The sequence below is a fragment of the Mya arenaria genome, chromosome 4 (genome assembly GCF_026914265.1).
Source record: "Mya arenaria isolate MELC-2E11 chromosome 4, ASM2691426v1".
In the NCBI taxonomy this organism is placed as follows: domain Eukaryota; kingdom Metazoa; phylum Mollusca; class Bivalvia; order Myida; family Myidae; genus Mya; species Mya arenaria.
Genome location: NC_069125.1, coordinates 59,023,465 through 59,047,735, shown reverse-complemented (window position 1 = coordinate 59,047,735; position 24,271 = coordinate 59,023,465). Strand labels below are relative to the sequence as shown.

The 24,271-nt window shown below is 36.2% G+C and overlaps 1 protein-coding gene across 2 annotated transcripts; it reads right to left on the bottom strand.

Moving 5' to 3' along the window:
- Positions 1-736: 736 nt before the first annotated feature.
- On the bottom strand, positions 737-24,271 carry LOC128232673 (centromere protein J-like). Of its 2 annotated transcripts, none has more exons than XM_052946369.1 (25): positions 24,198-24,271; positions 21,223-21,617; positions 20,826-21,020; positions 20,376-20,545; positions 19,930-20,169; positions 19,675-19,787; positions 16,830-16,977; positions 16,295-16,402; positions 15,011-15,206; positions 14,616-14,746; positions 14,269-14,418; positions 13,714-13,854; positions 12,373-13,432; positions 11,702-11,781; positions 11,247-11,402; positions 10,443-10,546; positions 10,129-10,222; positions 9,699-9,866; positions 9,019-9,133; positions 8,332-8,845; positions 7,868-8,069; positions 7,537-7,677; positions 6,529-6,602; positions 5,734-5,929; positions 737-2,822 (listed from the first exon to the last, which is right to left on the bottom strand). In XM_052946369.1, exons 2-25 carry the CDS (start codon positions 21,542-21,544, stop codon positions 2,694-2,696), a joined length of 4,947 nt encoding a protein of 1,648 aa, XP_052802329.1. In that variant the 5' UTR covers positions 21,545-21,617; positions 24,198-24,271; the 3' UTR covers positions 737-2,693. The 2 variants fall into 2 exon arrangements, with proteins under 2 accessions (XP_052802329.1, XP_052802330.1); XM_052946370.1 differs by having other exon boundaries at positions 20,376-20,539.

Here is a 24,271-nt window from a genome sequence, read left to right as displayed (position 1 = left end):
TCTGGACATGATGGTCAAGTATCATCATGTAGGTAATGTAAATCTTGACAATAGGGTCAAGCATCATCATGTTGGCTTTGTCAATCTGGACATGATGGTCAAGTATCATCATGTGGGTAATGTAAATCTTGACAATAGGGTCAAGTATCATTATTTGGGTATTGTAAATCTTGACATGAGGGTCAAGTATCATCATGTGGGCTTTGTCAATCTGGACATGATGGTCAAGTATCATCATGTGGGCTTTGTCAATCTGGACATGATGGTCAAGTTTCATCATGTGGGCTTTGTCAATCTTGACATGAGGGTCAAGTATCATCATCTGGGCTTTGTCAATCTGGACATGAGGGTCAAGTATCATCATGTGGGCTTTGTCAATCTGGAAATAAGGGTCAAGTTTTATCATGTGGGCTTTACCAGTCTGGACATGAGGGTCAAGTATCATCATGTGGGCTTTGCCAATCTGGACATGAGGGTCAAGTATCATCACGTTGGCTGTGCCAATCTGGACATGAGGGCCAAGTATAATCATGTGGGCTTTGCAAATCTGGACATAAGGGTCAAATTTCATCATGTGGTCTTTGTCAATCTGGACATGGGTAATTAAAAAGTGTACAAGTCAATCAAGGGGTATTGCACCTTAAATTCTCAACCAGTGTGTTGAGACCGAATTATGTTTGTATATGTAGTCACTGTAGTTATATTTGATTTTGAGTAGGTATAACAATTACCCAAAAATATTTCATATTTATTCTACAAAGTTAAAAATTCCCGATCAGTATATTATCACAGATAAGTCATACTCTAGAACTGCCTTGGGAAAAATTGTATACAAATAAAATTACTAACTTGCATTCTATGTGTAATTAACAAATATATTGTACAATATTTCAGTCCCTTAACAATTACATTATTAAACAAACAATAATTAGCACAAAAACTGGCAAGGAACAATACATTGACAATTCATTCTAATTAGAATATGTTAACACTGTCTTTAATATACCATAATGTATTTGAAATACAAATGCATGCACAGGCAAAGACATCAAACATCAATCAATATGTCTCCAGGGAGAAGAGGCTTTTGCAAAATATATGAGAATGGCACACACCCAATACTGGCACACCCCTGATATCACATGATAAAGGATTGTTGGGTCGGTTCTGTTTCAGAAAACATGTTTAAACATTTAAATATTTCATGTACTTAAAATATTTTCTCTAGACTAAATATTTGTAAATTTCCAATTTATATAAATGAAGAACACTTTGAAATTGAACAACATTTGAATAATATATATATGTCTTTTTCTGCACGACTGCTTTCGATCAGAATTAAGACATGTAACTAATACCTAACAGGCAACCTCAAAACGTAACTAAAGCGATTAACACTGAATCGAAACGCTTAACACAAATGTACCTTTAAATCATTTTGAATAAGCTTCATGATATAGAAAATACAAAACGTGTAAATAATATATGATCTTGTAAAAAAGCATGACTTCTATACAGTTGTTATTGCTGTCTTTCCGGTGAAAATTAAAAAGGGGGTTATGGCGACAAACTTTTTCTTTTTTTTCTTTTTCCATATCTCAATTGAACTCAGTCCGTTTTAATACAACTTTTTTACACAAGGATTTTCTAAAGGTAGCAGTTTATATCATAGTGATAATTTATAAATCCTTATGCTATTTCTTTTTGTTGATATAAGTCTGACAAAACAGGGAGGGCTGATTTCTAACTTATATATATATAAACTGAAATATTTGCATCAGAATGTGTTAATGTATTATGTAAACTTGTTTGTATGCAATAAAATATGAATAAATCAAAATCAGTTTTTAACGTTGCTCAGTCAGGTTCAAACAAAGTGTTTTAACAATAAAGCATGGATTTAATACTAAGGTAGCAAGCAACGTTTAAATATTTAGGAAAGAAAAGTCTGGAATCTTCTGGCATTCAAGCTACCAGTACGAAAATAATCATACAACCCTTCAACAAAACATTTGACTTGACACCAAACATGAAGTATCATTCATGAGAAAGCATACTGTAATGGGCCCTTTATCAAAATATCCTGTATTTGAGTAACAAATGTTACAAATAAGGTACAATCTTATTCAGAACTAAAAGTTCATTGAATGAACAATATAGTGTGTAACTCAGTATATTTTAGGTTTAACTTTTAAACTGATTGATACTTCCCGACCACTGTTGTGAAGAACTGGTAATCAGTACCTATGGCATGTCGATGTTGCTTACTGACAAAGCTTGTCATCTTTCAACTGTTTCTGTAAACAATTTAAATGCCTCCAGAGCTATACTTTGTGTACATTACACTTTTTATTTTACAAACCAAATAAGATTAAGTTAATATTAAGTGAATACTTAACACTGATAAATAGCTTTTTTAAAATGTTGAACATAATCATAAATCAAATTCTCAATTCAACTATGAAAATAGTCTTACAAACTTAACTGTAATCTTTTGTTCAAATATAAATAAATGATTTCTCTGACCAGTAAATCAATTTGCTTATAAATAAATACAGAACTCAGGATTAAGGAAACAGCATTATCAATTGTAGAAAGCTAACTGAGATACAGACAAGACTAGGCAAAATATATCTCTGTCCATTTAGAATAGCTAAGACACTATATCAAAGAAATTCCCATTTTAGTAGTTTTCAGCACAGCCTGTCCACCACGATATTGCCATCCTTGTCCTTCACCCTTAATCTCCCATTTGAGTAACGCGTCTCCTGGCGCCCGTCCGGGTAAACCGTCTTAACTGTGCCGTCTGGGTATTCCCGACTCTAGAAAGTTTGAAAAGGGTGACTAAATGAAAGGAAACTAAAAGACTATAGGAAAGATGTATTTCACAAATACATTTTTGCAAAATGAACATTGGCTTTGTACTGTAGAGCTTTTATCAACAAACATGAATAGTTTAAAATCTGCTATTAAAGGCATTACTTTAACTTAATTTTTTTTAAATATTTACCGCGTAATTTACTTTCACTTTTGGTTTATAGTTTCTGCAGTATTGATGTTTAAGGGTCATTGCTTATGAACTTTAAATTGATCGGCTGTTCGTTTTAGGGGTATAAATAAAGAAAAAGTTCGCGTTTATTAATTAGAACATTTTTTCTTTGGGTTGCAAGTTTGTAGAAATTTTTGCCCGCCCACTCTGCCTCATAATATATTATTAAAAAATTTCAGTTTGTAAATGTATGAATGATTGATATGTCTTGACAAAATATGTATTTCATTTATTATAGATAAGAATTGTTTATGATATATATTGTACAATAGTAATCAGTATGTTTTGGTCAAAGGATTTTCATATAAATGACTTCAATGTATATTTATATAATATTAATGATCCTATTACAAGTAGTATTGCATAACTGTTTAATTGTTTGGTATATTTTTATGATTGGATACATTTATGTATTATTTAGTATATAATTTCTTGTTGATTTGTCATTGATTGATGAATTTATACTTAAATAAATTTCTTGTTGATTTGTGATTGATTTATTTATTGTCAATTTGTTTGCAACTCGATAAAGTTTGAATTGTCAAATACATTATGAACTATGACTTTGTGATTGTGTTGTTTATTTAGTGTTTGTTAGGAAATTTGATATTTTAGATCAGAGTTTATGTCCACTGGTTACAATTATTAGATTCATAAGCAGATTATTAATTTACATGTGGTACTGTCATCTATGAAACTCCAAGTTTAATATAAATTAATATTAGCCAATGCAAACTTAATCAACAACATGTGTACAAATTAAAATGAAACCAAATTAGACCAGATATTTCATTAAACTAAACAAAACAAGAGTTGCTTTTAAACATCACACTCTCTGAGCTCCGCTCTGTCAGAAACATATGCTACACTGCATTAAGCTGTCTTTAAAAGAAATGAATTGCAAATGGCTATGACCTTGATCATTTACCCAAAATTAAAAGAAGAGGGCCCTGAAGGCTCTGAATCGCTCACCTGATCCAATCAAGATCATCAACAATAACATTCTGATCAAGTTCCATGAACATATGGTCATAAATGTGTCATTAAGATACAGTTATAAATGTGACCTCTAAAGTGGTAACAAGCTTTTTCTTAAATTTGACCTGGTGACCTAGTTTTTGACTGCACATGACCCAGAATCGAACTTGGCCAAGAGGTAATCAATATAAACATTCTGACCAAGATTCCCAATGATACAGTCATAAATGTGACCTCTAGAGTGCTAACAAGCTTTTCCTATGATTTGACCTTATGACCTAGTTTTTGACCGCACATGACCCAGTTTTAAACTTGACTTAAAGATAATTAATGTAAACATTCTGACCAACTTTCATGAAGAAACCTTTATAAATGTGACCTCTAGAGTGTTAAAAAGCTTTTCCTTAAATTTGACCTGGTGACCTAGTTTTTGACTGCATATGATCCAGATTCGAACTTGGCATAGAGCTAATTAATATAAACATTCTGACTAAGTTTCCTGAAGATACAGTCATAAATGTGACCTGTAGAGTGCTAACAAGCTTTTCCTATGATTTGACCTGGTGACCTAGTTTTTGACCGCACATGACCCAGATTTAAACTTGGCTTAAAGATTATAAATATAAACAATCTGACCAACTTTCATGAAGATACATTTATAAATGAGACCTCTAGAGTGTTAACAAGATTTTCCTTCAATTTGACCTGGTGACCTAGTTTTTGACCGCACATGACCCAGAATCGAACTTGCCCTAGAGAGTATTAATATTAACATTCTGACCAAGTTTCCTGAAGATACAGTCATAAATGTGACCTCTATAGTGTTAACAAGCTTTTCCTTTAATTTGACCTGGTGACCTAGTTTAAACCCAAGATGACCCAATATCGAACTCATCCAAGATTTTATTGAGGGTAACATTCTGACCAAGTTTCATTAAGATAGTGCCCAAATTGTGACCTCTAGAGTGTTAACAGTCAAATTGTTGACGATGGACGACGGACACAGGGCGATCACAATAGCTCACGTTGAGCACTTCATGCTCAGGTGAGCTAAAAAAGGGGACATATTGACAGATGGACGTATGACGTAACAACATGCATTATTCTACGTTAGCCAAAGTTGTGGGGTATAATAAGTAATTTCACAGTCAAGATTTTACGTAGACAAAGTTTCCAAATCAAGTCATCTATTGGTTGTGGACAAACAAGCCTACAATTGAATATTCATTGCCCTAGATCAAGTAGCTCTCAAGTTATTGTGTGGACAAAATATCAAAACATGTTTATTGTGACCTTGACCTTTGATCTACTGTCCCCCAATGCAGTAGTGGTCATCTTATTATCAAGTACAACATACAAACGAAGATTCATAGTCCTAGGTCAAATTGTTTTATTGTGCCCACAAAGTTTTTATAAGACTGCCTAACCTTGACCTTTGACCTACTGACCAAAAAACTATAGGGGGTCATCCACTGGTCAAGGGCAATCTACCACTGAAGTTTCATAGTCCTTAGTCGAATCATTGTTTAATGGTTGGGCAGACAAGTTAGTCATATGAGGCAGACCAACCTACTGCTGACATTTGCATACCTATATATGCCCTATTTTTTCGAAAGTGTCATAATACACAGAGAAGGTCTGATAATTTCTATTTCATGAGGAACAAAATTCCCCGAGTATTTCTATAGCTACCTAACAAGACTCACCTTGTACTCCTGTGTGTGTATTTCCCGCTGCCCATTCGGGAACTCCATAGTTTTATTCCCGTTCTTCTCCAGTCGTATCACTGTGCCGTCCGGGAAAATACTCTCCTCAGAGCCATTTGGAAAGATGTATTTGACAGTCTGGTCAGGGAATGTGATCTCCTTGGTACCATCTGGGTACAGCTTCTCTGTTTGCTCACTGAAATGGTACAGGTTAAGCGTTTAAGTAAAAACACTTACATTTGTAGCTGATATATAATTGGATGAATAAAAATTTGTGCATATTGGAAGTGAGAGACAAGTTTTTTAACTTCATGGATAAATTCTATTTAATGGGCATAATCATTAGTACATGAAGTACCTTCTTTATCAACAATAAGCCCAAATATAAATTGAATCCTAGATTTTCATCCAATTTTTTGGAAAATAGGGGATGAAGGTGACATTTTATTTTTTATTTTCTTAGATGACTGTTTCATTGTTGGATATCTGTTCATGCTCTTTCTTATTGCATAAGGGGCGATATACAGGTGATAAGTAGAACGACGAACACCATCGTAACAATTCTGCTCTTCTATAGGGGAATGTTTACATAGAGACTGACGGTATGAATAAACGCAGTTCACAGACAGTACCGGACTGAAACGCAAATACAGAGCCCAGATCAACAATTTTATTTGATTAAATTAACTTAAAGGGGTGGTGAAAAAAGAGATGGCAGGCGAGGATGAAAATCTAGCAATAAATTATAGTCATCTAATGAGTATATCATCCAAAACATTTTTCATTAATACTTACTTTGGAAATTGCAGTATTTCCAAACCATCAGGGTATGTTGTGTGTGTAGTTTTGTTCTCAGCATAGTAGTAAACCTAAAACATGAAATTTACATGTTCAATATGATTTGTATAATAGCTTAATTGTAGTCATTTAATATAGGAAAACTTCATTTGACTAGCTCGTAATTGTCATTACAGAAAAACTATGTATATGTAAAAGTTCATGCCTAATCCAATTAAGATGAGATCGTGACAAAGTGTTTAATTCATTTTTCTTGTGACCATTGAGAAAAATCCCATTTATAATTGCAAAATAAATAATTTAATAGTCTCATCTGCTGCTGAAAAATTTATGTTCCATTTGTATCAGTAGTGTGTAACCTTGCTTTGGGATTTACAGCTTACCGGTAGTTCAAAATCATTGCACTGAATAAATCAACAACTACAACACAGACATATAAACCAAGGTTTGTATATTCGTGACAATGATCTTTAAAAACAATTCTTCTCATTGTTTTTTTTTTTAAGAATACATCAGGAACTCATTTGTGTATGCTTTAAATGGGTTAAGTGCTAAATCGAATACAACTTCAGATCAGTGAGTCAATTTGGAATAAAGCAGTGCCCAAGTCTTCTTTCCAACTGGTGTTATCATTGGAATTCTTGCCACGCTTTGTGCTATTACGAGTCAAAGAAGTTTCATCTTGTTAAGGAGTACCCTTATAATTGGCGAATAATATGTGCCTTGTTTCCAGTGATATGTGCTAAAATTTCCCCTCTTACTGGGACTACACTCCAAACAGATGCCACTCAATTTATAGTCTTGTTTAGAATATTAAGTTGGATATTCGTGATACAAGGACATTGCCACATCTTGGGAAAGAGATTGCGCTATTTCTCCTTCTCACAAATATTTGATCTTGTACTGAAAAAAATTTATGCTCATGTCTAATGTCAGGTATGAATATGTATTATTGAAATATTTACTTAAAGAAATGGAAATTTAATACTTCTTCTATTTACATACCACCCTCTGGTCATGCATGATTTGCTTCACATCTCCGTTGAAGAATGACACAATAATGGACCTTCCGTCAGATGATATCTCCTTCTTTGTGCCATTGGTGAAGAGTATTTCTCGAGCTCCGCTACGATAAGTCCTTTCAATCTGCAGAAAAATGTTGTTGAGATTTCCATTAAAATGTAAGTGATAAATTTAATTTAAGTATTCATAAAAATAAAAAAGGACTCTTATATAAAGAGTTGTTGATTCAATTGCCTACTAAATGCCCGAAATGTCATAATTATACACAGTTACAGTCATTGTAAGTCAGTTACAGTCAAATGTTTGCCAGTACCTTGCCATCGCTGTGCTGTATTTCATCATATTCATTGTGGTCACCTTTGTCTATGACAGACCTGTCTACACCATACTGTCTGGTGGCAAACTTTCGAGGCATATTGGTGGACCCGCGGTTGGCGACCTGACTGTCTCCCTGGTGCAGGTTGGAGGGCCCTGGTGCAGGAGCCTCACTGTCTCCCTCAGAATACATGCTTACTCTGAAACATGTAAATAAGTAAATTAAACAACTATACAAAGAAATCAATCATAGCCGTACACATTTAACTTCATAAAAGGTATATATTAAAACAAACACACTCCTAATGATATAGTTTTATAACCCTTCAACTCCCATTCATGTATTGACTATACTCAGGGTCAAATCATTCAAAGGAGTGAAAATATTTAACTTATTTCTTTCAGAACAATAAAGAACCAAAGCACTTTGCATCAATAGTTTGTTCATCTCCTTGTACTTACTCTTGTGGGGCAGCTGATGGGCCAAGTTCCTGCCTCGGTACATCTTCACCGTAAGAATTACGCAGAACATTCTTTGGATCTCCCTTCACATTTCCAACTTTGCCCGCTGGTTTGTTTGCTTTTCCTGCATTTTGAGACAATCCCTGAGTAGCATGACCATGTTTTGCATTGTGGGTAATCTTCTTGTTAGACTGATTGCCTTTTGTTGCTGTATTGGTCTTTGTTGACTGGTTCACATTGGACAATTTCCCATGTGTGGTTGTGTGAGTAGTTTGATGGCCATGTGTAGATTGAGCACTATGTGTGTGAGATGAGGGGTGAGTACTGTATGAAGAAGAGTATGAATTGTGTGAGGATGAGTGTGAATTGTGTGAGGATGAGTGTGAATTGTAACCTGAAGTGTGAGAGGAGTGTGACATTTGGGATGGAGGAAAAGATGAGCGAATATTTGCCTTGGAATGAGCTGGTTGGGTCTTTTGTACACCTGTCCTCACTGATGATAGTGCTGATAAATCTGAAACACATGAGTCAGTTCAGTATTAGAGATCATCTGGGTATTCACTTTCATTCACAATTTTTGTAAAGATCTTTTATCAAGTTATAATTAATCATTAATATGATACCATTATAATAAGTAAACTAAAACAGTGCCGGATGGAAGAACTGTCCTAATTGAATACTTCATACCATTGAGTTCCCCCCCTCCATATTCAGGTCCTCCATTTGTGAGGTGGTCCACATGGTTTTTCAAGCCCTCATCAGTAGGAGTACTGCTTCGCAGATTGTTCATCTTGCCCTTATTCTTTAAAGCCATAGACATTGTTATGTGATCATTTACAAAATATTATATATATGAGAACATTTTTAAATGTAAAAATATTGCAATATTTTGCACATCTTGAAAATTTATTGGAAATTATTTTCAATGTTTATGGATTAACGAAAGAAACTGTTCAAGGTAACTTGTATATAGAATTACTATAAACAACAGGGCTGCTGACACTCATCTATTTTTAGGTAAACATGGGGCATAACTCTACAATTAATAAGCCAATGTTATGGGCCTTGCTAAACAAGTGTGTATTGTTTCATGCAACATGTGTACAAAATTTCATTTGAATACCTTGAATTTTATTTCAGTTCTGGCCAAGGTTAAAGGTTTTGCAAAACGCAGCTATGACATTACAGTGGCTTTTATCTTAAAAAAAACAGACTAGCTAATATTGATTGATATTGGTCACTTCCAGGTCAACCTAATCTGCATAAAAAGGTTACATTGTGTAACTATATCGGCAGGTTAACAGTGTTACAACTACCATCCTAAGAACTGCTTTTCAACACACATTCAAAGCTTACTGAATGTGTACCTTATCATCTCTGGCCATCCACTCGAGACGTTTCCTCTCAAGGAGTTTCACCTCCTCCTTCAGTTCCTCATTCTCGTGCTCCACGGCCTCCATCTTGTCCCGCAGTCGGGACGTGGTCGACGTCCACCGGGACTCCTTCCTCTTTAGCTCCTCCTGTAGCTCGGTGAGCTGCAGTGTAAATGATTATATTAATTCAAATCATTAAAAAATACAGACATGATTGACTTAGTGACAATGCTTGCAAACTGTAAAAAAACTTTATTGTGTCTTACCTATTACACTGCTTAAACAACTATTAACATTTTTCTCAGCAAGAGAAACACACTTTCACTTTTCCATAGTAACATACAAGAAATTGGAGACAATATGAAGTCACCATCCCCATACAAAGACATGCAACCCCAATTAAGTCCTATGCCGGCTAATATACCTGCATACGGAGGTTTTCTATCTCCTCCCTCTCTTTCTTGTCTGGCCCTGCCCTTGCTGCCTTCTGGTACTTGTCAAACATCTTACGCTCATGTCTAAAATACGATCTTTCTCTTTTAGCCTTGATCAAGTAAATCAGGTTCACAGAATTTGTTGACTATTTGTGAAAAGAAAAATCTGTTCTTCAAAATTACTACAATTCACCATAACATTATTTAAACCAATAAATTATTTAATCAACTGCCATTGCCTTTCATTGGATGGTATCAAGAGGTAAATGAATGAAAGAAGATACATATTTTCTGAATTACTCACTTGAGTTTCTTCATCTCTTCAGTACGGAACTCCTCAATCCGCCTCAACTCTGCAGCTTTCTCTCTCTCAAACTCCCCAATCTCCTTTTTCAGCTTAGTCAGACCCTGGGGGTAGATGATCACATATAAACAACTAATACAAATCTTCCAAATACAACGTACATACCACTCATTGTCAGATTAAAATTTAAAAACTGGAATCTCACTTTGTCTTCCCGAAATGTGCCAGTCCTAAAAAATGTGTACGGGTCCAGCACTCTTTGAATGACTGGCATATTTTTAAACGACTAAATAGCAAAAAGGTATCTTTAAGAAAAATGTAGGATAAAAACTTTAGTCTTTTTGTTAGTTGCCTTAGCGGTAGTAAGTCAATCCCTCATTTGTTGACTTTACTAAATATTGACAAGTCAGCCATTTCCAATATGCAATCATGATGCTGATTGCCAGGAATAGCTGAGTAAATACAATACATCCATGATGGCAATTTATTACTGTTTAGATTGATGAATTTCTTAATTTTGAGAAATTAAGGTCATATTTTTTGTGACTGAGTGTGTTCATTTCTACTACAGGACATGTCCATGTGCTATGTAGTGTTGCTATTGTTAAATAGATCAGAAAAGCATTAAAACCAGTTTATATTCATTATTTTACTATTTTTGAACACTATTTAATTACATGTTTGTTCGAACAGGCAAATATTTTTTGGACAGGCTAAAACTTCCAACTTGAAATTGTACAAAGGTCAGTCAGCAAACTACTCAGATACTTTTTTTTGAATGTAAGTCTTGAAACAATTTTTAACCTCTTCTCTCTCTGTCCTAAGCTTGGCCAGGTGGGCATTTTCGTTGCGGAACTTTTCAATCTCTCTCTCAAGCTCAATGAGTTTGTCTCGGAGGACTTTAGACTGAATCCCCTCACCACTGCTGGCCTGGCTGGCTGCCTGCACTTTCTGTAGGGTCTGTTTTGGGAGTAACGTAGGTTAAAGCTATGGTAACTGTTAAAATTAATGTATGTGTTTCAAATCCCTCAAAAAATCCTCTCTTTTTATTGTTGTCTAACACATTTTTTTTGTTAACATGTAATTAACTTGACTCTTAAGCATAACAAAATTTTGAGGCAATCATACAATTTAAGTTTCATGGAAGCGACTTTCTATGCAAACATCTATTAATAATATTAAATAATTCTATATAGTACTGCTTTAAAATGTTATTGTTTTAATTTACTTTCTATTTTCATATTACACATAATACCTACCTGTTCTTCCTGTTTAGCCTGGGGTGGTTTGAGTTGGGGGAACAACTTTGTTACCAGCTTGGAGGTGGGTGGAGTGTCTTCTAAAAAGTACAACCATCAATACTCCTATATCATGCTTCTTTGCAATTGTGAGACATGACATTATACTTAAGAGAAGTATCATTTGAATATCTTGAGTGGTTTTGGAGTTGTGGCGAAGGATAAAGTTTTGAATATGGACGCTGACACCACTGCTATGTACACTAACTCAAGATTTTTGATCTCAAAAACCAGACAAACAAAAATAACATGAAAATGTACAGTCTGATATTCATGGACGTTATAATTTTGTTTATAAAGACAGTCTTCATTTACAATGAAATGAGGCAATTTGAAGCAGTTGTAATCATATGGCACAGTAACTGTAGAGTGAACTTGTAAGAAAATTAGCCTACTGTCATAACCATTGATTCCTATATATTCTACAGAAGAAGAAAAACAAATCAGCAGATATGGTGGACAGTGTTCTTGTGTCAAAATAAGATACTAGACAGAGCTATGGGCCTAACAACACCAATGCATATTGTGTGTCTGGAATGGTTTATGAGTCATGGTTAAAGTTTATGCTCAATGAGGCCATGACAGTAATTTGACATTTTCTTTAAAAAACAATAACAACAATCAGCCCATGCCTGTATGTTTGACTGGTTTGTCAGGTTCTTCCACCAGAGTCTTGTCATGGTCTTTCTCCCCATCAACCAGTCTAGATCTCCCAGACCTGTCATGCTTAGGTGTGAGGTCACTCCACTCATCATCATCGTCAAACTGAAGTGTCTTCTTCTCTCCGTAGCCTCCTTTGTTTGACTTGACTGGTTTCTCTTCCTCAGTATCATCACTATCACTGAAACTGGTGTTTTTCTTGTTACCAACTGAATCTGAGTCTGAATGGTAAGAAAACTTTGTATCATCCTTAACCTTAAGGAGAGGGTTTTTAGGACCTGAGTCAATCTTTTCTTTTGAGATCACAAGAGGTGATTTTGCACCTGGAATATAGGCACTGTTACCAGGGCCTAAGAAGTCTGTGTTTGCTGAAGTTTGTGTAGGATTTATAAAATCATTTCTTCCTGCAACTTTACGAGTCACTATTTTGGTCGGAGTTTCCTCCACAATATAATCCTCATCTGACTCTTCATCTGACTCACTTGAGTCACTGTTTGAATCCAGATCTTGTTCCGATCCTGACGCCTGAGAAGCGCTACTTGTTTCTGTCATTGCAGTGTAGCTTAGCACTCTGACAAGTTTTTTGTCTGTTGAACACACTGAATCATTTTTACTTCTTTCCATATATTCATGAACACTTGTGTCCAACCTATGCTTGTGGTCAGACCTGCTGTTTGCCTCACTGTGCAGCATATCGGAATGACTAGATTTGGACTTTGATGTGTGCACCTTATAATCCTTAACACTATCACTATCAGAACCTTCTTCAGTGTCACTCTCACTCTCATGCTCTTTAGCTGTCTTCGAGCCACCCTCCTCCATTATAGGCTTGAATCTACCTGGTGCCTCCTTCCTCTTTGCCTGTTTGTGTTTAGCACTGTCTGTGTGTGGTTTGGTGTTTTCAGAGGGAGGCTTGTTAGAGTGCCGGACGAGATGTTGTTTATCTTGCTGCTGGGATTTTTGGCTGGCCTCCTGCTCAAGTTTCCTGATCAGTGCAGCCCTGGGACTGACAGGTCGGCCTACTTCCTGCGCCTGCAACACAAGGTAACACAAAATATTACAAAGATGTCAAAGTATACAATACCCTATAAGATAATACTTACAATGGTGACAATAAATATTCCAACTCAGAAGTAAAAATAATTTGTTTATGTCTGAAGGTGAAATACTGCATTAAATGGCTGTAAAACCAATACAGATTGTCATGAAACTTTGACCAGTTCTTTAACATAGTATCCAAATGTTAGTTTAATCCCAACAAAAATATCTGTCTGTACATAATTCTGTATGTTAAATTCATGAGAGTAAATTACCTTGGGCTGAACACCCGGCAGGATGCGGTCTGACTGTAGCCCACGCAGTCCACGAGTGACAATGGAGGAGTTACTACAGAAGGACATGTTGTCAGCAAACTGCTCCAAGATCTCAAACTCATCAAGGTCAACCAGGTCTTGCTGTAATGAGGATGTATAACCTCCAGAGATGATACCAATAAAACAATGTAGTTATTTACACTGTAGCACAGATAAGGTACTAGTGATGTCAGATCTCTTTCATGTGATCCAAAATCTGCTTTCTATATGACCTTTTTTACATACTGATATTAATTGAATTACAATGACAATAACAAATCTTCCCCAAATTTCTGTCTTCAAGGCTGTTTTTTCTATTTTTATGGTCAATCTTTGGTTAGGTATAATCATTGTTGAAAGTATGTTGTCTTTACAGTGTGTGTTTAAAGATGAAAATCAGTCCTCTGATAATGAACCATGACATTTTTATATTCATTAAATCCTTTGGCTACAAGCCTGTCAAAAGTTACTACTGCTATAAAAGCTTGCTGAAAGTTTATCAACTAAAGCAAGTACCTCAGATTCCTTCTGCCTCCAGTGCATGCCGGCTACAAAGGAGGCGTCGTCTGGGATAGATTCTGCCTTGTGTGGTCGTATCTCCTGGTTACACGGCTCAGACGGGGGCTTACCAGGCTTCTCCGGGGCTTTTGAACCAGCCCTCTTCTCCTATGGATATGACAGGTCACAAATAAAACTACATTCCACAGACTGTTATACTCAGACATGAAAATATAACTACATGTAGCTATCTTTGAGAAATTTAAGGTGTTTTACCATTAACTAGAAAAACTCAAATATGAATGATTCCACATTGAATACCTAACAGAAATATATGACATCAAATATATAAAAATAGAATGTACCTGTTTCTGTTGTTTGCCAGCCTGTGTCTTGTTCGAAGAATCTGCCTTCTGTTGTTTGCCATTCTGAGCAGCTTGTTTCTGACTTGCCGTTGATTTACTTTGACTTGGAGGCTTGCTCGTTACCTTTCCACCTGTAAAAGTTATTCAACAATCTTACTAACTGTAAATGAGCTATATAATTATAAGTATCGAAACATGTATTGTATAATTATAAACAGTGTCCTATTTTTTTTGCATACTGGAACAGCATTCCAGCAACCATTTATTTCAAGTCCTGGCTGTGCTGACTGACTTTTGAAAGCAACTTTATATTTCCAAACAACCTTGTTTCTAATTTGTCTCAAATTTTTTTTTTACTAGTGTAAGGGTATTAGGCACAATTTTAATTTTCCTACCTGTCTTAGCACTGTTAGCTGCTTCTGTTGTTTTATGGGTGCTGGTGGACATAGCAGTTGAACTAGCGCCAGGTTTCCTTGGCCTGGGTGCACGTTTTTTAGGCCTCTGTTCATACCTAGCTATCCCTTGTCCCTTCTTTAGGAATGTCCTCTTTTTCTGTACTGGGGAGTCGGCTGCAATCTCTGACTGCTTCAGCTACAAAAACAATGTAAGTATTTACATATAATATTAAACATAAAGTTACTATGATAAATGTAAGAAGTTGATTATCATATTCCAACTGTTATCATCCATGCACCATAGAAATACTTTTCTATGACTTCTAGAGAATGGATTGAAACTTAAGATCAATATTTGTTAATCATACATTCAAATTTTAAATGTTTGAGTCACAAATATTAAATTCATACATGCAAATCATTGCATGCGACAGTTATTGTTTACAAAGTGAACCAACAAAGTCTTGTAACTGACCCTATCATATTGGCATACTCTATTTATGATCTTTGAATTGAACTGACACTTGTTTCTGACCATCTCATGGCAGCATGGGCCAGTTATGGTCTGAGAATTGAACTGACACTTGTTTCTGACCCTCCCATGGCAGCATGGGCCAGTTATGGTCTGAGAATTGAACTGACACTTGTTTCTGACCCTCTAATGGCAACATGGGCCAGGTTTGGTCTGAGAATTAAACTGACACTCGCAACTGACCCTCTAATGGCAACATGGGCCAGTTATGGTCTGAGAATTGAACTGACACTTGTTTCTGACCCTCTAATGGCAACATGGGCCAGTTATGGTCTGAGAATTGAACTGACACTTGTTTCTGACCCTCTAATGGCAACATGGGCCAGTTATGGTCTGAGAATTGAACTGACACTTGTAACTGACCCTCTAATGGCAACATGGGCCAGTTATGGTCTGAGAATTGAACTGACACTTGTAACTGACTCTCTAACTCTAATGGCGTCATGATGGCAGCATGTGCCAGTTTTGGTCTAAGAAGTGGATCAATGCTCTTACTGGCCGTCTCATGGTGGCATCTGCCAGTTATGGTAGTAGAAGTGATACTCTTCATGATTGCATGCACCAGTTACAGTAAAAAAGTGAACAGACACTTGTTACTGGCCGTCTCATGGGGGAATCTGCCAGTTATGTTCGTAAAAGTGATACTCTGCATGCACCAGTTACAGTAATTAAGTGAACAGACACTTGCTACTGACTTTCTAATGATATAAGCCAGTTATGTTCTAAGAAGTGAACCAACACTCATTACTGACCCTCTCTTCCTCCGCTCGGAGCTGTTCTTCCAGAAGCTCCTCAAACGTTTTGCCGCCCTTGATCCCTGGTTTTATGGGAACCTCATCAGGGTTGACAGCTGCATGCACCTACAGAAGAAAAAAATATTTGTACACTATCTTAATACAGATTTTTAAACATTCAGTCGAAACAAGCTTTAGTATCTTATTTCATTAAACCAAATGACTTACTTAAACTGGATTTTACATCATAACATCAAACTCTTCAAAATGAGAATATTACACAGATACAAAAACGGTGTGCTAATCATGATCCTGTCATAAGAGACAAACAAGCAAAGGCCAACATGTTTAAATTCCGACAACTCAAAGGGCCATAAATCCACAGCGTATGGTATTAAATGGCTGGTAAAAAACATTGTCCCAAGTTAGGTTAATGGGTATATACAAAATGGTTAAGGTAGAGAAAGTTATACTAGTAACTGAGTGCATTGCTAGTGATTTTGTTATGATGATGTATTAAAATGTGGACAGCATACTTGCAGATAGCACTCACCTCAATCTGTGTGTCCTCTTGGTCTTCTTCCTCACTCTCATCATCATCATCGGTGTTGTTGTCATCATCACTGTCATCATCATCACTCGACTGGCTGTCACCCTCTTCTGTGTGCTCATCTTCCTCAGCAATCTCAGATCCTGCCGGCCTGTGGGAACATTTGAAGACGATCAATGACAAGTTCATAGAAAATAACACTTGAACCTTGCCTGCCAGTCAATGTTTATGGAAATAAAGAGTTATTTGGTTCACAGAATGTGGGGCAAACAGCATACTGCTAAATAAGTCACAATATAACAAGAGGTATTTCAGAGATTTGCTTTTGCTGTTCTTAAGAACGCAATGCAATCTGCCCCTTCAGCCTAAGCACCCAGTTCCTCTTCTGAAGCACCCATAAAACCCTACACAAACCAATATGTCTAACACACAAACCAATCGATCAAACACACAAACCAATCTCTCTAACACACAAACCAATCTGTCAAACACACAGACCAATATGTCTAACACACAAACCAATCTCTCTAACACACAAACCAATCTGTGTAACACACAGACCAATATGTCTACACACAAACCAATATGTCTAACACACAAACCAATCTGTCAAACACACAAACCAATATGTCTAACACACAAACCAATATGTCTAACAAAAAACCAATCTCTCTAACACACAAACCTAACACACAAACCAATCTCTCTAACACACAAACCAATATGTCTAACACACAAACCAATATGTCTAACAAAAAACCAATATGTCTGACACACAAACCAATATGTCTAACACACAAACCAATCTCTATAACACACAAACCAATATGTCTAACACACAAACCAATATGTCTAACACACAAACCAATCTGTCAAACACACAGACCAATATGTCTAACAAAAAACCAATATGTCTGACACACAAACCAATATGTCTAACACACAAACCAATCTCTATAACACACAAACCAATATGTCTAACACACAAACCAATCTCTCTAACACACAAACCAATATGTCTAACACACAAACCAATATGTCTAACACACAAACCTATATGTCAAACACACAGACCAATATGTCTAACACACAAACCAATATGTCTAACACACAAACCAATCTCTCTAACACACCAACCTAACACACAATCCAATCTCTCATACACACAAACCTAACACACAAACCAATCTCTCTAACACACAAACAAATATGTCTAACACACATACCAATCTCTCTAACACACAAACCCAACACACAAACCAATCTCTCTAACACACAAACCAATATGTCTAACACACAAACCAATATCTCTAACACACAAACCAATCTCTCTAACACACAAACCTAACACACAAACCAATCTCTCTAACACACAAACCAATATCTCTAACACACAAACCAATATCTCTAACACACAGACCAATCTCTCTAACACACAAACCAATATGTCTAACACACAAACCAATCTCTCTAACGCACAAACCAATCTCTCTAACACAAAAACCAATATCTCTAACACACAAACCAATCTCTCTAACACACAAACCAATCTCTCTAACACACAAACCAATACAAACCAATCTCTCTAACACACAAACCAATCTGTCTAACACACAAACCTAACACACAAACCAATATCTCTAACACACAAACCAATCTCTATAACACACAAACCAATCTCTCTAACACACAAACCTAACACACAAACCAATATCTCTAACACACAAACCAATCTGTCTAACACAAAAACCAATATGTCTGACACAAAAACCAATATGTCTAACACACAGACCAATCTCTCTAACACACAAACCAATCTCTCTAACACACAAACCAATATGTCTAACACACAAACCAATATGTCTTACACACAAACCTAACACACAAACCAATATGTCTAACACACAAACCAATATCTCTAACACACAAACCAATATGTCTAACACACAAACCAATATGTCTTACACACAAACCTAACACACAAACCAATATGTCTAACACACAAACCAATATGTCTTACACACAAACCTAACACACAAACCAATATGTCTAACACACAAACCAATATGTCTAACACACAAACCAATATGCCTAACACACAAACCAATATGTCTAACACACAAACCAATCTCTCTAACACACAAACCAATCTGTCTAACACACAAACCTAACACACAAACCAATATCTCTAACACACAAACCAATCTGTCTAACACACAAACCAATCTGTCTAACACACAAACCAATCTGTCTAACACACAAACCAATATCTCTAACACACAAACCAATCTCTCTAACACACAAACCAATCTGTCTAACACAAAAACCAATATGTCTGACACAAAAACCAATATGTCTAACACACAAACCAATATGTCTAACACACAAACCAATCTCTCTAACACACAAACCAATCTCTCTAACACACAAACCAATCTGTCTAACACACAAACCAATCTGTCTAACACACAAACCAATATGTCTAACACACAAACCAATCTCTCTAACACAAAAACCAATATGTCTAACACACAAACCAATATGTCTAACACACAAACCAATCTCTCTAACACACAAACCAATCTCTCTAACACACAAACCAATATCTCTAACACACAAACCAATATGTCTGACACACAAACCTAACACACAAACCAATCTCTCTCACACACAAACCAATCTGTCTAACACACAAACCAATCTGTCTGACAAACAAACCAATATATCTAACACACAAACCAATATGTCTGACACATGATGAACAACCTCAACTTAAAAGATGTTCTTATTCATACATGTACATGTATTTATGTCTAGGCACTTAAGAACCAAGTAACAGGCCAAGTACCTGGACTGTACGGGGTTGTGCATGTCTAGGAAGGTGGGGGACTGAGAGGACAGGTTGAGGAACTCTGTGTCAGCCTCTAGCTCTGACATCGACCGGTGCATCTTCTTCGGTGCCTGCGCAAGGATGAGAATATTATAGGTATTGAAGGCACAATGGGTGTGAGCAGTGTTAAAAAATACTCTAGTATATTGCTGGTGATAACAAGAGCACAATAGCGTGATTAAAATTAGCAACAACTCATAAAAGAGTGCTCACGTCCAGCTCATGTTTGTTGAACCTTGGTCTGTACTGTACAGGGTTCGCTGGCTGCCTGATGAACCCTATATCACTGGCCTCAGAGGCAGAGTCTGGTATCGGGAACATGCCATCCTCCACAGTTGCCTGGCTGCCACGGTTGGAGTTTGTGTCACTGAATAGGTCCGGGTTAGTCTTTATCTCGTCATCATCCTCTTTTGGTTGCACATAAATCACTGGCTTTGGTAGGGACCCATTTGACTGCAATAGGAACATTTTCTTCATTTCCTTCCATCTCATTATATTCTAGAAAAAGTACCTATTTAATATTTTTTTCTTCTTTAAAACATTTAGAAATGGTCTGAAAAAATCTTTAATATTACAAATAACAATGCATACAATCTGTTAACATTCTAGTAATCAATAAGTGACTTATTAATTTATCTGTTACAATAATTCATACATACTTGTTGCAGTTTTGATAGTTGTTGCTGTTGTGACAGTTGTTGCTGTTGTGACAGTTGTTGCTGTTGTGACAGTTGTTGCTGTGTCATGCCCATGAGCTGTCTGACGTCAGTACCGGGTGGCAGATTTCGCCGTGGGGGTGTGGCCATGTCACTGGGATGATTACCTGCACCTGATTCAATAACAATTCTCAATAAAATTGACTTGACAACACATAGACTTGATTCCATTATTGCCAAAAAATTTTTTATAATAACGAACTGTTGAAATTTCACAATTCTTTTCTTTCATATCTGAGAGAGCCAAACTTTTTTTTTAAAAGCACGTACTGCAACAGTACAGTTATCAAAGATGCATTCTTTACACTTATAAGCAACCATTTACAGCGCATGGTGTGTGATAATTTTGGACATTACATACAATGACCATATAACATTCTTCATGGTTCTTACCAGGGTGATTCTGATTTGTGATTAGACTCTGCATGCGTTCCTGCTCCTTCTTCAGGATAGAAAGCTGCTGGTGCTGCTGGGACATGAGTATCTCCTGCTGCTGTTGTTGCCAGCTCCGCAGTTCCTTGAACCGCTGTAACAAGCGTGCCTGTTCAGCAGCTTGCTGCTGCTCTATCATTTCTCGACCTGTGTCCCCTGGAAAATGAACACATTTCAATTATTATAATGATTTTGTTTTTAACCAATTTTAAAGTCTTTGAATAATTAAACACTTAAAATTTACTACTAGCTTAATCAGAACTATTTTAACCCTTAAAAACCTATGACAGAAAGAGAAGAAAAAGATTGAAATTACTTTTAACAAATGAAAAATACAGAAGAAAGTTTCATGTATTGCCTTGTCCTGGCATTTCCTCGCTAGCTCTGCTTGTGTTGACCATCTGATTGGCTGCATTTTGACCTGCCATCAACCGATCAAAGTTCATGGCCTGCATGAACATCTGGCTGGGAACCTCCATGTCCCACATAGGGAAGCTTCCACTCATGGGTGTGGACATCGGTGGAGGCATGACAGGGTACCCATTCATGGCTCCAGGCCTCATCTGGAAGTTGAACCTTGGATCCATCTGTGGGTTGCTTGTTATTGGCATTTGTGGGTATGGTATATGACCTGGTGCAGAAGACCAGGTTGGTCTTCCATTGAATGAACTGTCTCCCATTGCCAGTGACTAGATAATGTACATATATCCAGTACTGTTTTAATTAAGACAGCATGCAATGACTGCTTTCTTCCTGAAAATAGATATACATTTGTTTCACATTTTTGACACCTTCCATCTTCTCAATAATTATTTGTCAACGGGCATAACTCAACAACTATTGAGTCAGAATTATAAGCCGAGCTATACACTTCATTACATATCATGTGAACATTTTCAATGTGTTATAGATACAGATGGCTTTCAGTTTTTGCATGAAGCCCCTGCTGACAAAAGGCCACAATATCATGAACATCATGATTCAAAATTATAATATTTTTTATTGTTTTTAAGGGCATTCCCTTATGTATTATGTTCATACACGACATTGCTCAGAATTATTAAGAAAAGAGAAAAAAAAAATACTCGAGAGGTAATTCAAAAATAATAATGAGTACTTTATTGTTTTATGCATATTTAACACATCCAAAAAAGAGCTAAATTGACACATGTGTCGATCTACAGATTGAAAAATGTGTGAAATTGCCAATTGCCCAAAAATTAATAACAGGCCGGTTCCAAAGATCGGATTTTAAAAATGACTTAAGAATTTTGTCACACATTTTCACGTTGTCAATGATTTTTCATGATTCATGAGGCAATTTGTAAACAAATCCAACTCTTGTCCAAAGAGTCAATATTCTTCCTCGCATAAGTGATCAAGACTGTCCAAATTCAAGTCAACACTTCTGTAAGAACCCTTTCTCAAAAACCATGGACTTTATCTCTCTGTAAGAAAGCAACCTGGGATGGGATTAAGCAGGAACTAGCAGTTACCAACAGGAAATACTTGAAAGAAGTAAATAAGTAAATACTCTTCTCTCAATGTTAAAAACAATGGGAAAATTTTCATTCCATTCTTACTTCTCTTTCAAACAAAATTATTCCTTCCAAACTCTCTAGCATCAGAAATCATCTTACCTGGGTCAATTAAAAACTCAAAAGACTTGCTAGAAAGAGAGATAGAGCCTACCGAAAACATCAGAATCAGGGACACCTGAAGATAGGAAGAGGTTCCTCGATCTAAAACAGGAAATTCATCAAGCTATCCTATCAATGTTATACATTCTCAATATTCCTTCCAATGATCAAACCTCCAAACCTAACATGAAAAACTATTTATACTTCTCAAGCATTCCAAACAAGGATCAACCTCTCAGGGCTTGAATTTAACTTATTTTGATACTCGCAAATTTTTGCATGTGCTTAAATTTTCAACTCGCAAAACCAGACACTCACTCGCATTTTTGAAGACCAATCTTTGTGTTTGCTAGGAATAATATATATTGTATGGAAAACAATGATTTAAGGTATAGTTTAATTGTTTTAATGAATAATCATGTAATTGTACATTAAACGATATCATCATATATGTAACACTGACAGTATGTACTGAGGAAGTCCGATCAGGCCAGTATTGGTCTGTGCACAATATTTTGAAAATGTTCCTTTTGTCATCTGTGTTGATGGTCAATTTAATGTTCAACTCCCTAGATTCCACTTCGAAACAGTTTTAACGGACGGATTATTTCATTTTGGCTTCTTTTGAGGAACTGATTAATCATCGCCATCAGCCGTCAACGATTTTAAATCAACATGCGTAATAAATCTTTTTGCTTGTCATCATTATACAGACTGTGTCACGATTCAATTATCGCTAAAAACCACCGCCAAAAATGGAAACGAAAGACCAGTCTACAAAACTACATAGTAACAAGTACCTGCCACATAGTAACAAGTACCTGCCTGTGCGCATAACGTTAATCTATGTCATCAATTTCTGTGTGTTTATCGGAAACGAAAGTAGGAATTTCTAAAATTAGTTTTATATCTATTGTGCAGGTTACCATCACCGATTATGTTCATATCTATATCAAGGATTGCATATTTTCTGCAAATTTTGAAGTCGCAAATTTTATAAGTAGCGTCGGGTTACCTGAACCAAATACTTTTTTAGGACTTATGTAAAAAAATAACACATTTAATATAACCTAATAGCCATCCCCATCTCTGGATAGCCATCCCCATCTCTGGCTACCTTATTCCACTAGCAAGACCATCTTGACATTATCACAACTCCTCTTACAAATTACTCAAAGAGTTATCAAACTTCTTTTACTTATAACCTAAATAATCTCCTATATTTAACGTTGCTTTTCTTTAAGTTCCGTTTCTTTCACAACCTTTACTAACATTCTTGCAGCTTGACCAGCAAATGTCTAGGTCCACACTAGGGGATTGACATTAATGGAAGATAGAAAGGACCTCACTGTGTGATGGTCCTGAACAACTGTGTGAAGTATTAAGGGCCCAGTATTAAGTGAATTGAATATTGGAGATAAAAGAGTAGGGCCCTAAATGCCAACTTGTACTTAACCTTTGACTGGACGCAGACACAATGGCGAGTAACAAAGCCTCCTTATTCTTCGATAAGTCGAGCTTATAATGTCAACATGAAACTCAACCAACTCGCAGAAATAAGTTGCAACATGATTAAGAACATGAAAACATCATCAGTAAATGTCAAACAATGCGGCTATTTGCAAGATTAAACCTCTCTATTCACCAATACGACGTATTGGTTAATGTTTGATGAATATAACAGATTAATTACATTTCAAAAACAATATTTAAGCGCCGTAAAAAGTGAGAAATCCTGCTTCTGAAACCGAAACACTCACATTGGCC